Source organism: Pezoporus wallicus, unplaced genomic scaffold (assembly GCF_028554395.1).
Source record: "Pezoporus wallicus isolate ANWC-B61680 ecotype Strahan unplaced genomic scaffold, APGP_CSIRO_Pwel_v1 contig_3847, whole genome shotgun sequence".
NCBI lineage: Eukaryota > Metazoa > Chordata > Aves > Psittaciformes > Psittacidae > Pezoporus > Pezoporus wallicus.
Genome location: NW_026639842.1, coordinates 3,655,877 through 3,670,601, shown reverse-complemented (window position 1 = coordinate 3,670,601; position 14,725 = coordinate 3,655,877). Strand labels below are relative to the sequence as shown.

The window sequence follows — 14,725 nt, the reverse complement described above, 5'->3', positions numbered from 1 at the left end:
AATCAGCTGAATGTCAGATTTCAGGGATATAGCTTTCTGCCAATGCAGAACCTAAAAGGGGTTTCAGTGACTTCAAAGACTGAATTAGACATCTGTGAGGACTAGAAGGAAATCCTTTCAAAAGGAAACCTGTGTGACAAATATTAAGGTGACTATAAAATGCTAAAATGCTTTTTCACAAACAATGCCGATAGTTTTTGTGATTTTATCCTTCTTTCAGAAATTTTTGAGCTGGAGGTAAATGAAAATGTGCAGCTGGCTGTAAATGACAGGCAAATGCCTAAGGTAGAGTACATGGAAATCAAGATAGACGACTACAGTAAGTAACCGTTTTCCTCTCTCTTTTTCTTTTTCACTGCTATTGCTGTGAAATGATACAGTCATCTTGGCTAGACTGGCAGGAGGAAAAATTACTTTGGCTTTCAATAAACTCACTCAGTTTGCAAAGCACTCTCTTAGGAAGTGCTACATAAGGGGGTTATTACAGAGACAGGATTTAATGTGAATGCATCTGAAGAAAAGCAAAATGATAGGGCTGGGCTGGTGTTTTTATTTCCTTTAAAAATTTTCTTTGTACAAAAAGCCACTCTGGGAGATGACACTGTGCAGTTCCCCTTTTGTTCAGGGTATTTTCCCTAGCTGGACTGGCATATTATTGGTTTGAAGAGGGATACTGTAGGTGGCTGGCTACAGCTGTGACTGCCTTTCAGTATACAATATTTAACTGCAGTGAATGAATATGACTCGCCAACAACTGCCATCGGAGTCATTTAAGATTCTCTAACAAAGCTATATCATTTGGGGGCTGAAAAAAATAACCAGCTTGGAGAAAAGCTAAAAGAGATTTCACCTGGAGTACAGAAGTCAGAAATCTTGGAGCAGTTTATATCTGCAGCTGTCGCGTTATTTGTGCCACTTGTATAATCATTCCCCACTTACCTATATGGCAGAAAGAGAGAGAAAAGCCTAGAAGCAAGTAGCCAAAGCATTTTCTGACTGTCTCTCCAGTTGTACCTGAAAGAAACTAAAAAGCATCTCCTTTAGCTGTATGTAGACGTCTTACCTATATGTGGAAAATCCACATACTCAGAGTTGCGCAGTGGCTCTCGAAAAACTCAGTTTGCACGTATGGTGCAACTCTCAAAAAACCGCAGAGACTCTGTGTTGAAAGTATGACCCATGATATTTCCCATGACAGAAAGGAGGGTACATCTAAGGTTGGATACAGTGAAGCGGAAGCAGTGAGGTGTGATGGATGGCAGGTTACTAATTTCAACTATTACCAGGTGTTATAAAATGTAAAGCAAAGGCTGAGAGACACTTGCCATTTGAAAAGGATAATAATGGCCTTAAAATGTTCTGCTTGCCACGTGGGCATTAGGAACATAACACAGTACATAAAAGAACAAGAACAGACCTGTGCTTCCAGGCCTTATGGGCAGGAAAAGCCTGTCATAAAGGTCACATCTATCCCCCTGTGAGCCAACTCATAGTGACACTAGCAGCTTATTAGGAATAACTCATCTTGATGCTAAATTTCTTAATAGCAGGTATCACTGAAATGCCATTTTGCTCATTTAACCAAAAATATATACGTGTGTGTAGCAAATACAAGCTGGCCATGTAGCTGTTCTTCTGTGCCCTCCCTGTGTTTTGACAGCTTTGGGTTTAACAGCCTTGGGAACACGACACATAGTGCATAGTTGTATTTAAAGTCAAGCGATGGCCTTTTTGGCTGTCCCTGGGCCGTTGATCCAATTTGCAGCTATTAGCATTCAGATGGAATAACTAATTAGGCAGAGTGTCAGACAATAATTGCAAAGCAAACCACTTAAACCAAGTAGTTAATCTGTGTATTAATCTACTGAAAATGCTCCTAATACCGATTTAATTGCTGGGCATTTGCTGATCTGGATTGTAGCTAACATTTTAAAAATAAATGTGATCTCATTAATACAGAAAGCATTTGTATGGCAGCATTTTTGGCTATGGATATGAAGCCATAGGAAACAGTTAAATGATGCTTTGGTGAGCACATCTCTCACTTAACACTGCTTCAGTACCAGTATAACAACGTGGGCTTCAGAACAGTTACCTCCTATTTTACAGCAAAATTAGGCCCTTTGGAAGTTAGGATTAAAATACATATTTCTCCATCTGTCTTCATACTATTATAGCAAAATAATCGCATTCTCTCCCCCAGCCACCGTACTTAATTGGCTTTTAAATTATCATCTTCGTCACCGATTTTCCCCCTCCTCTTCTGCCCTGAAATATTGATTTCTGACTGTGTCATTCTTCCAGCTGCCGAAAAGGAAAATTATAGCTATTGCCAGATGTTAATTGAATGCTGTAAAAGTGATGCATGACTGAACAGCTCGTGCTGTACTCCCGATTTACATTTCTTGTCACCTCAGCTATCATAATATGAGTCTTTTCTTTGACAACATATGTGTTTCTAAGGTGTTATTTACCAGTGCCTCCGATGAAATGCCGTTTTGTTCCTGCTCATAAGTGGCAAAACCACCAGAAAAATCTATTAGTTATGTCAGTGCTCCCACACTGAAGCATGTTGTTATTTGTGGGTTGTGGTTTTTTTCCCTAGAATTACCAATGCAGATCTTAAAGCCAGCCACCTTTTCGGACACCGCACACTACCCCTTGCTTTTGGTTGTGTAAGTTCTCACTTGTTCTTTCTTTCTGTTCATAATATGAGAGCAGCATGGAAACCTTGGCCATGATCAAAACCTTTTAAGATATGTTTTGTACAAGGAATGCCACTCGGTTTTAGCACAAAGTCTAACATATTGGCCCCTATCCCCATCTCACCTCAAAGCTGGGAGAGGCTAGATGTAGGTCCTTTCTCTCCTGTGTTTGAGCCAAAGGTTTTGGGTCCCAGGAGAGTGCTCTAGTGAAATCCTCTGAGTGCATTGTAGGATTTGGTAAAATTGTTCCATATATTCAACTTGCAGTTCAATAATTCTGGGGGGGGCAGAAGCAGGAGGGGAAGGAATAAAAGTCAGATGTTGATTTTCTATCCCAGTGCTTAGGGCACTCACCCAGCATTTAACAGGTAGTTCTACAGTGGGATGCAGCTTCAAGTTTAGACACCTTTGTGCAGCAATCATTCCCATGTAAATGCTAGTGTACCCTGAAGTGACAGTAAAGAGAGAGCTAAAAACCTTTGAAGATCTCCATGTTAGCATTTATTTTCAGTAGGTAGTATTTTCTCCTGGCGGGCATAGCAGATGGGTATTTCTTTATGCAACACTTAGCAGTAATAATACACATTACCAAGTTTTTGTGGCAATTTGCAAAGAAACTTGGGGAGGGAAGTCACTGACTTTGGAAGAGCCTGTTTAGCCCTGGCGCATCCCACTGTGTTGCTTGCTCCTTGCTAGGGAACACCCCACAAGAGAGAAGCCTCATGCAGGAGTGATGAATGCCTGATGAAGGCCTGAATGCCATCCTGCACATCCTTCCATGAAGGACAAAACCACTGCAATAAGCATGTCTTTACATCACAAAATTACTGCAGAGAAAATGTACTTCATTATACAAGTGCTTGAGGAAGATTGGTACTCATCAAGCTAACAACACTTGATTAGGCTGCCTCTGAAGCTGGATGTGCCTCGGTCTCACTCGAATAAATGCAAATGACTGAAGCCACATGCACATTAAAATCCTGCAGTGAGTTGCCTGATGTCTCCGAGAACCCCAGAAAGGACAAGAAGTAAATGGAAGCACCAGTGGGATGCTCTACACTAATACCAGCCCTAAATATTAATCATCAGTATCATATCTTGACTTTTCCCAGCTGTCTGGCTGAAGTGGGGTCAATATTTCTCAAGACAGTTCCCTTGTACAGGATTTGACTCCAAACAAAAGGGTGAAGAGGGAGTCTTGCCTGCCCCTTCCTTTTACACACAAATTTTGGGCCAATCTTGGCATTTTTAAGCTGATGGTTTTATCAATTTCAAAGTATTCTTTCCCTCTATATACTAGTGAAGCAGTGGTGACAGAAGTGATTGACAGCTCCATCTATGACCGCTCTTGAGAACCAGGTGGGAAGGTCTAAGCTGATTGAATAAGGGCAGTGAATGGAACCCCAATGCTTGCAAGTAAAGGATAGGATGACTGATGCCTGCAAGCTTTATCCAACATATTTTGGCAGTGCCAGTGCACCCCAAAGCCAGGCTCTTCTCAAGAAATTCCTCCACCAGAATAGTACCGTCTCTGGGGAATGTAGAAGATAAGTACAGAATAGAGCAGGTGTAGAAAGGAAAAACTCAACTGACCTCTGTGTTGCTGCCCAGGTTTCACAGGAGAATCCTACCCAGTTAGTGATGTGCTTGCTGTGCTTTCCTCAAAGCTCAGCACAGTGATAGTTGTTGTGCGAAGAGGGAGGCAGAAACTAACCAGTAGCTTCCATCCCAGACTCAAAGCCCAACCCACACAACCAGCCTTCTGCACATCATCACTGCAGAGACTGGTGTTCACTTTCTGAAACATGCCGTGCCTTATAACGCATGCAGGAGCTGCCAGTCCCATTACCATGGCAAGCTCACGGCCCTGGGAGGGTGTTTGTCCCATGCTTGTTGCTGTTGCTTTTGCTTGATGCCTATTTCTGTTTCAGGGATGGGACACCAGGCAGCCAGATCGTAACAGAGAGATTTGAGGTGACGTGGGAAAGCGTCATGGTCAGCTCTCACAATGCCATCGTGCTGAAGTTTGACGGCCGCGGGAGTGGCTTCCAAGGCACTAAACTATTGCATGAGGTTAAGAGGAGGCTGGGCTTTTTGGAAGAGAAGGATCAGTTGGAAGCTGTCCGGTGAATGACACTGTTATTGAAGAAATTAATTCTTTAATGATAATTAACACAAGATTGTCATTAGTCCTGGTTGCCTTAATGGTGTGTGGAAGGGAAGGACAGTGTGGACATACAGCTGTGACCAAGTGACAGTATGTGAGATAAAGACCATGCTAGCCAGTGCAGAGGAAGAGAAATAAGCCTTAAACAGGGCTAAACTACAGCAGACTTATCTGTATCATGTGTTCAAAACCTATTTATTTTTAGCTCTGTACAGTCATACAGCTACAATCAAGTAAGCTTGAATTTCAGCTCCTACATTAATTTTTTGCTGGCCTGGTACTTGGAAAAAATCCATCTTTAAAATCTCAAACTTTCTAAAACAGAAAAAAAAAGAAGCAGCATAACCCTAAACATCAAATCCTGTCATATTGTTAGATTTATTCTCCACATAATCACACTAAAAAACCTATTACAGTAGTTCAATAGCATCGCCTTTATTATGACTTTCTGAGGTAGTGCAGGCTATTTGTTGCCATTGCTTGGTTGCAACAGGTTGCAAGATTAAATTAGAGGCTCACATGAAAGCAGTGTGAATTTAGTCTGGATCAAGTGGTAATGGCTTGATCCATAACTGAGAGAGAGGAGATTTAGAATAGGCATTAGGAAGAAGTTCTTTACTGTGAGGGCGGTGATGCACTGGCACAGGTCGCCCAGAGCAGGTGAGGCCCTGGCACAGGTTGCCCAGAGAAACTGTGGCTGCCCCATCCCTGGCAGTGTTCAAGGCCAGGCTGGACAGGGCTTGGAGCAACCTGGTCTAGGGGAAGGTGTCCCTGCCCATGGCAGGGGGCTGGAACTGAATGAGATTTAAGGCCCCTTCCTACCCAAACCGTTCTGTGATTCTATGATTTTTCTGCTGCCACCCCAAATTCCAGCTGATAAAAATGATACTGTGGTTGTTATATCTAAGTGGAAAATATATTTAATCCACTGTTTTCCTCTCTCATATTCTAGGACAATGCTGAAGGAGCATTACATTGACAAATTGAGAGTCGGTGTGTTTGGGAAGGTACCGTTTTCCCTTTGTTCCTCTGTGCTTTTTTAGTTGGCTGATCTGGATAAGCAGCTGAGCTGAATCCTGATTTATTGAATATGTTGGTGGTGGCTTTTTTATTATTACTTATTTTTGAGATAGACTGCTTCTATCAGTCGTGATAGAGATGTTAAAGATGAAAGCTTTCATTTTACCAATGTATTAGTCAATTACTTCTTTTTAATTAATTTCCAAGTGCAGACAGTGACTATTTGTCGGAAAAATTCTGTCAGATAAATTATTTTCCCCCTTGCAGACTTTAATTTCATTTTCATCTTGTCCCTTAAGGCCTATGGCAATGTGGGTAGATCTAGCTTGTGTTGAACAAATGTACAACAACAGTATTGATTTCTGAGGCTGATTTGCACTACAGTGTGTGCTCGGCTGAGAAACAGCAATTGCAAAGTACCCATGGTTTGGAATGAGAATGGAATTGTGAGCAGTAATTGTTTATTGCGGGAGATACAGGCTTAGAGTGAGTATCTATCCCTACATACGTACAGCACCTCTGTACAGCAGAGGTGTATGCATACAGCATATACATACACATACAGCAGCATCTCTGCAGAGACCTGTTAACAGGCTGACAGCAGACGCTGAAATTGGGATGTCCATTTTAAATAAAGACTGGAGTAATATTTTGGAAAGGTGTCATATCTGATTAGACCTACAGACATACAGTGGGATGAAAAGAAGTAAGCTCTTGGGCACACAACCCTCCTGCCTTCAGGAGAGTACAATGAATATAGAGCTTATCTTCAGCAGCATCTGCCAAAGCCAGGGAGATGTCCCTTGTTTTGTGATTTTTCATAGCAAGGTCACAGCTGCTGGGTTTCTGTACCCAAAAGCCCCTCACAACAGGACCACTGATGCCAATGTCCCCTTTCTGTTCCAGGATTATGGTGGCTACCTGAGCACTTACATGCTTCCAGCTGGTGAAGAGAACCAGGTGTTCGCCTGTGGAGCTGCCCTCTCCCCACTGACAGACTTCAAACTATATGGTAATCCACATCCCAAAGTGCACAGACCCTCATGCTGACCACGCATGATGTTTATGCCCTACGTTTTCCCAGTTACCTTCTCTTTCTTCCCAAAGATCCCACCTGTTTTGTATTGTGTGTCTTCTTAGGACGAGCCATAAACCCCTTTTTCTCCCTCAAGAGCAATTTTGCTGGCACCAGTGGGACCAGACATGGTAGTCAGAGTAATCAAATCACTTTTATTACCCAGTCCTTTTAAACAAAGGAGAATTGGCTTTAAACCCCTCCAGCCTCTGCCACCAGCCTCCATGGCTGCCTTGAATGTGCTTCATTCTTGCCTGAGCCATACATCCATGCAACCTGTGGTCCGTTCTGCCTGCACCATTCTCTTTCCAGCGGCAATATTCCACTGCACATGGTGGTCCTTTCTCTCAGGGACACCAGTTCTGTTTGTACTTAGTGCCAGTGAAAATGAGGGGACTGCCATGAAAGTCAATGGTGTTAAGCTGGCCTTCAGGTCCTGTACAGTTATCCCTGAGACCAACAGGAACTTGCAGTAAGCTGTTGATGGCGATGGCCCCATGTGAAAGGAGAAAGGGTCACAACATGATAGTGCTTTTTCTCTTGTATCTCAGTTGCATTAAGGAGAGGAAAGCTCTTCTGTGAGTGATTAGAAACCATAAATACAATGGTGATAATGAAAGACTGGGGTATCATACATATCCTTAGCAGATTTTCAAAACCTTTTAGAAATATGTCCTCTGTAATTAAGGCAATGTTAGAAAATAAGGTCTATTTTAGCTTTTGCAGTATTTGACTCAGAAACGGCAGTGTACTCACTTATGACTGAAAGAGACATTTTCATTTTTTCTTTTCAAGCTTCAGCCTTCTCTGAAAGATACTTGGGCTTGCATGGGATTGATAACAGAGCATACGAGGTAACTGCATGGACACTGCATTTCCTTGATAAAATGTAAATTTGATTTTAACTCCTCCTCCATATGTTCTCTTTTGGGAAAGGAGCAAGGATATGAAAGAGGTGCTTGCTGGTAAAATTCTGAGGGTGTCCTCCAGCCTTTTTTTTTGGTCTTTATAGTAACAAATGGATATGGGGCTAATTGATTAGTCTTCATGCCTGCCTTTCTAGATTGGGTAAATACGATTATTCCAGTTTTACAGATTGAGGCTGAGTTACCCAGATGCGCCCAAGTAGACGCAATGTCACAACCTCCTTTAAAGTTCATCCCAATAGACTTGACACTGTGATTCTCTCCAAGACATAATTTTTGACCCAAAGTCAAGTGAAGCTCAGTTTCTCTTGGCCTTTTCAAAGTAAGAACAGATGAGATATTTCAGGTAGGCAGAACTGTGCCAGAATTGATCAGAACATGGAAAAGGAGACATTGTACCAATCAACAAAGATATTGTTTGGTATGTGTGATGGGATCAGTTGGTTCATGTGCTTCAGTTACTTGGAGGAGAAACCTAATAAAGAATAGTCACACAAACAAAATTTGTTATATAGAAAGATTTGTCTTCAGCTAGAAGACATGAAGTCAGCAAAGGTTTGAAACTGTTTTCTTACAGAGAAGCCAGGTAGCACCCTGCGACCCTGCAGTTAAAGCTTTATCCTGGTTCTCTAAACACTGAGTTCATTGTCTCTCAAATTTTGCACTCATGATCATTGCAAACTCTTTTTGTCCTTTTAGAAATTTGAAGACAGGTCAATAGAGCTGAAAGCAAAGGAAAATATTCCAGAAATTAGAGCCTTGAATTGTCACATGCTCTTCATGCATTGAAAAATTGGCCTAAGCAAACAGTGGTACTCTTGGTTGATTTGGGATTAACTGCTAGGAACAGCACCTGAGCTCTCCAGAGAGCATGGCACTGTTCCAGGCAACTCTCTAACTGATACACGTCTCCTACACGCCATAGTTGAACCATGAATTACTAAGGAGAAGAACTGCTCCTAACCTGTGGACCAGACATTATGGAGGTCATATAATCCACGACCTGATGCAGACTCAAAAAAATCTGTATTATGGTAGGTTACATCTGAGGCAGCAGAAATGAAGGAGCCATACAGAGGGAGAAAAGAGTGCAGGACACATTTATGCACCATCAAAAGGCTTAGGTGCTGCAGCCAGCAACCTGAGGATGAGAGAAATCATTAATTAAGCCCTACAGCAGTGGACACTTGAATTTAGCATCATATCTTCCCCCAGCCCCTCAAAGCTAATTGAGGTTGGCTTTCAAACTATACCAAAGTTACTCCAGCTCTCTGAAGAGCTCTTAGGCACAGACACCTGAGCATGCTTTTCAACAGTGTTTTGTATTTGCTGGGAATTCGCTTTGACTTTTTCCATGTGTTCTGCAGTTCAGGCTTTTAGTGAAGGACTATTATCAGAACAGACGAGGGTCTCTGACCAATTCCTGCCTCTGATACTGAGCCTGGAAGGACAGGGTGGGGGCTTATTTTACCTCTAAATTGACTCAAGTAGCCAAGAGAATGTGCTGTGCTGCTCTCTGCTTGTTATCCTTGTGATGAAGTATCAAGCAGAATTAAGTACTTCTATTTTCTTTGTATAAATTGCTAATTTCTAGCAAGACTTTTATCACAACCTTTACCTTTGCAGATCAACAAATTGGCGCACAGAGTCTCATTACTGAAGGAACAGACATTTTTGATCATTCATGCTACTGCTGATGGTAAGTTAGCCTGCCATTTGAGCTCATTGCATGTTTAGGATAACTTTGATTTTTCTTAATTAAATTTTCCCCTTTAATGACTTTAATCTGTTTCTACAGAAAAAATCCATTTTCAGCATACTGCGGACCTTATCACACACCTTGTTACGGCAAAGGCTAATTACAGCTTGCAGGTACAGTATGTGTCTCTTTTTTTCATATTTGAACAGTTATTTCCCAGTTTTAACTCAAACTGCTGTTAGGAAACAAGCTTTGAAAAGCCACTTGCAAACTCAGCCTGGCAGTAGAAGTAAGGCCAGCGTATAACGTGTTCTTATATACTCACATGCTTATTTGATTTGATTTGGTTTTGAGAGACATATCTCTAAGGAACTGATGTCTGTTGACTTTCTTTGGGAACAGCAGGACAAATTCAGGACGAATTACAGGAAAAAAAGGAATTTAAATTAAATTAAATTAACCAGAAAAGTTCAGCACAGAAATGTCACTTAAATCTGACATCCCGCTGCAAATGCCATACTCTGGTCTAGAAAGCCTCTCCTTCCACTACATCTCTGTTTTGCTGAATGGCCCATGTCCAAGCCATTAAGGCTTCCAGAACGAACCCATCCACCAGGCATGGGGATACGGTCCCTACCCTCTGCTACATCCCAAGCTACAGCCAGGACATTGCAACTAGCCCTGGCTCAATCCATGGCAGGGACCATGCTACAGTTTCACAGTACAGATGGTTGTGTTGCAGTGCCCAAGTCCTACTAACACTTGATTTACTGAATACCAGCTCCCTCTGGCTGCATTTCTGGAGAGCTTCATGTTATGGATATGCTCATTCCATCATGCTACAAAGGCAGATAGCATGGAGCACAGACGCGAGAACTAAGCAATGAACCAAGCACAGATTGGGTCAGTGCTACAATGGCTGAGATGCTTCTGCACATTTCCCAGTGAAGAAGCGTTAGTGCATTGGAGCTTGAAGGCACTGATGGGCTTGACAGACATCAAAGGATAGTTGAAGACTGAATGAAGAGCTGAGGGATCTACATCTGGGACTTAGGTACTTCGAGCAGCAGTGAGACACCTCAGTCCTGCCTACAAGCATTCAGCCCTAGAAATTCATTTTTCCCCTGTTCAATATCCCAATCTAGACAACCCCTTATGATTCTCTCACATTCTTTCCTTATGTGCAGAAGTTACTGGCTCCATTTTTATAGAAAGTTGTGTTTAAACTATTTCAGCTTCCCACATTTTTTCTATTTAATTACTTCTTCGGCAAGTTTATTTCAGTTTTTTACTTAATGACATTTTTTTCTTTAAAGTCCTCGCTTTAGTCAGTAAAACCAAACACCATTTCTCTCCAAAGATTTGCACTGGGTTTTTTTTAGTTTTCACAAGGACCAAGCACTGTTAGTTGCAAGTATGGCTTGGTTCTGCTTAGCCTGAACTTGTTCAGAATGGAATTAAGTGGAAAATACTCCCCCAGAAAATTTGCTTTTGAAAGAAGATGCAAGTCTACGCCCAGAGCTCCATGGTGCCTGAATTACCCTGGACCTCATGTGCATCTACGGGAAGACATGGTGCTGAGGAGAGGCAGTGTGTCTGCAGGACAGCTCAAGCTGTAGAGATGGGTGGTCAGTCCTGAGAATCTAAGCTCCTAATGGTGTGTATTTGCCTGTTTCTTTGCAGATTTACCCTGACGAAAGCCATTACTTTAGCAATGCAGCATTGGAGCAGCATTTGTACAACTCCATTGTCAACTTCTTTGTGGCATGTTTCCAAGTTCAGGACAAACTCCCACTAGCCCCACTGAAAGAGGAGGAGGATGACGATTAACCCTACTTGTCCGTGCTAAGCACAAGGCAGATCTCTCTAACAATATGCAATTGGATCATTTTCCTGAAGAAAGAGATGTTACGTTGTTAGCATGTATTTAAAGAAACTGAAAGCAGCTCATCTGCTTTACTTGACAGCAACTCCTTCCTAAATGGAAGAACATTAAGCATGGTGAACTCAGCAGAAACTGCTGTCTGAAATTAAACCATCACAACCAACATCACCTTTTTATTTGTTTGGTTGTTTTTTTTTTTTGTTTTCCTTTATTTTCTTTCTCTTTTTTGATGTTTGCCACAAGGTGAGTTCTCGTGTGTAAAGGTGGTAAGACACTGAACTTGAGGGAACACCCCAAGAAACCGCTTTGAGGACTGGGAGACTTAATGTCTCTTTGCATTCAAGCAATCAAGCAGTAGCAGTGAAATCCATCATCCACATTAAGGTTACTACAATTAGTATCACATTGTGTCAGAAAACAAATCTAACCTAATACATGGAAAAGATTATAGCACAATTATTTTAAAAGTTACTGATTCATACACGCTAACCTGCTCTTTCCCTTATTCAGAAGGTTTGTCATTGCTACAGGACATACAAATTCAATTGTATGAAATATCATTACAGTTACACTCATCTTTACCTTCCTGTAATCATTTCTAAATTTCATATAGCTTTTACTTCTGTTGTCATTCAGTGTCATGCTTACCGTATTAGCTTCTGAGCTTGTTCTATATGGGGAAAAAACTTACACTGAATTAACCAAGTAACTTTAGACCTGAGGGGTCTAAGGAGGCAATAGGGGGTTGAGGTACCCAGACATTAAAAACTCTATTAGAATAAAGCAAAGGAAATCTCACTCTCATTCTCAGCATAGCCTTTGCCTGCAAGACTGCGTGTTTTCTTTGGCAGCCTTGAAAAATATGCCCATAAATATGCTAGATCAGCTTACCAGTGAGATATTTTTATTGTACTATAGAAAAATAGGCACTGGTCACAATTATTCTTTTTCTTCTATTAGTGTTGGAACAATTGGTTGGCAACTTGTTGGGGAACAGCTAGATGAGGCTATGGTAGCAGGGATTTATACCAGATACTTCACAGATCATCTCATAAAAGCTGTTTAAACAGAACCAGTGTGCAGAGATTTATTACATATGCTGTCAGTGGCTTTGTTTTATTCCAGGTCAATGTTTAGCATATTCCAAACATGTTTAATTATCTCTTCCATTCACACTAGTTTTGTCAAGCATAAAAATAAAAAATAATAAGAAAAAAAACATTTTTCCTTTAAAATATCTAACACTTCTTTATAGCAGTGCAAAGCAACTTTTAAAACTTCTTGTGAAAGCATTCAACCTTCATTCACTTCCACATATTGCATCACAACAATTTTGACTAGTGTTGCTCCTTGTAAAATACTCTGACCAAATGTACAGCCAGTATTAATACTGTATATTTCATTTTGTTGTATATAAAGGAATGTAAGTCAGTTCTTTGTCAGGTCCCAAATCCAATATTAGTCTTGTTTCAGCCTGCATGCGATAACACTTCTTTGCTGATCAGGACTCTTTAGAAATACTATCTTGGAAATATAACAATTAATGTAATTCGTTTTCTTGTTTTGACAGCTTGATATCAATGCCGGTTTCTACTTTTTACATAGTACTGTGGGTAAACTCCCATCCTGACAGCAATGATGATGTTTCCATTGTGTTCTTTAGTGTGTCTTTTTTGTTATCTTTATTTTAAGCTTTGAATGTTGGTTGTACTTTGACCATCATGAAAAATATATTGATAAGCCACAGAAATGGCCTAGTTTGGGTTTGACTATCTTCTTTACTTTACAGTGCATCGACATTGTGTGAACAAGAACTACGGTATAAATTTGCTTTATCTGGCAAAATGCCAAATAGACAATAAGAATGCTGCGTGTCCAGATTTTGCTACACTGAACAGGCTCAGAAGCCTGAAATGAACTTGACCTGAGAAATGTAAAAATCTGCTCTGTCCACAATCTTTTGTAGAAAGAACTTTAGGATGTGGCATGGTAGTGTTTGTTCATTCATGGAATAAAACATTATTTTACCACCCTGGTTGCTACTGCTGTTATTTAGTGTTAAGTGCTTAAAAAAGCATCAAGTTGCTGGAAGCCCTGTTCCTGCTGAACTGAGCCCAAACTCCAGGGTGCAGTTCAGAAAAGTGAAAACAAGTCTTCATAAATAAATATACATCTCCATTTAGTCTGCCTGTAACTTTGGTAAATGGTGTCACCATGGTAAATGGTGACCGCTTCTGGGGAAAACATGGAGTATCATGAAGTGGGTTCAACCCCAAAGTAGCAGTTCATGAGAAGACCGCTATCACCCCCTGCTCTTTGCACCTTTTCTCCCTTTCTGCTTGCTGACAGGCTTCCTGCGGGCATCAGCTAGCTTGACCAAGGGGATTTTTGCCATTTCATCCATTGTCCCTTTTCCCCAAAGCTGTTTGTGGGTTATGAAGTGGGAAACAAGCACTAAAGCTCCCTGAATCTACAATAGCAGATTTTTCTGCAGATGAATCTCCATCAGGAAAGAGGCAAGCAAGAGGAGGGAGTCATCCCACCTGAATTCGGGTATTTTTTTCCTCTTCAAGCCAAGAGGAGAGCCATACCCTGCCAGGGCCAAACTCAGAGACCTCCCTCAAATGAGCAAGCGCCTTTTCCATGTGCCCATTTCACTCCACTGGCTGTGGGGACAGGAGTGACTATCTCAGACTGAAACAGCTGGGGCACAAGTTAGGGCCATCCCTAGCTGTTCCCTGCAATGGCACCTTGTGGTCTGCAAGATCAGCTGGATATTCCTACACCTTCATTACACCTGGAAAGGGAATCCTTTAATTTCATAGATTTCCTGGGAAAACTGAGATTTTTGCTCAAATTAGAAGTCCTGTCTATGACTATACCCTACAATACACTGTCCTCTTCATCTCATATCATCAGGAAAGGTTTAAGTCTGCACAAACATGTCTCTGGGCCTAATAGACATGAAAGGCCTTTTAACCCTAAAAGACTAAGAAGTCATGCATCAAGGCTGTGATCCCTTGTACTTGGAGGTACAAGTGTGACAAGGATGATTTCTAGTGACGCGTGCTGACCTCCTGCACCTTGTCAGTGCCCATGGTGATGTCCCCATAGCTGATACCAGTTTGAACCAGATTCATAGAAAGAGAATTTAATGTTTCACAGCAAAACCAAGAAACTATTGTAGACACTTACTCTGATCTTTGTTGCCAGCGAATCAGGAAACAAAGAGGCTTGAGCACTGCTAC

General features: G+C 41.4%; 1 protein-coding gene across 5 annotated transcripts in view; it reads left to right on the top strand.

Moving 5' to 3' along the window:
- The window catches only part of DPP6 (dipeptidyl peptidase like 6), a 564,650-nt gene extending 551,143 nt beyond the window's left edge, over positions 1-13,507 (top strand). For all 5 annotated transcript variants that reach the window (XM_057416431.1, XM_057416433.1, XM_057416430.1 and 2 more), the window contains exons 18-26: positions 221-319; positions 2,606-2,675; positions 4,637-4,831; positions 5,825-5,879; positions 6,799-6,904; positions 7,763-7,821; positions 9,520-9,592; positions 9,692-9,765; positions 11,276-13,507. In XM_057416431.1, coding sequence (XP_057272414.1) covers positions 221-319; positions 2,606-2,675; positions 4,637-4,831; positions 5,825-5,879; positions 6,799-6,904; positions 7,763-7,821; positions 9,520-9,592; positions 9,692-9,765; positions 11,276-11,422 — 878 coding nt within the window. In that variant the 3' untranslated portion in view covers positions 11,423-13,507. The remainder of the gene's footprint in view (positions 1-220; positions 320-2,605; positions 2,676-4,636; positions 4,832-5,824; positions 5,880-6,798; positions 6,905-7,762; positions 7,822-9,519; positions 9,593-9,691; positions 9,766-11,275) is intronic.
- Positions 13,508-14,725: the final 1,218 nt, after the last annotated feature.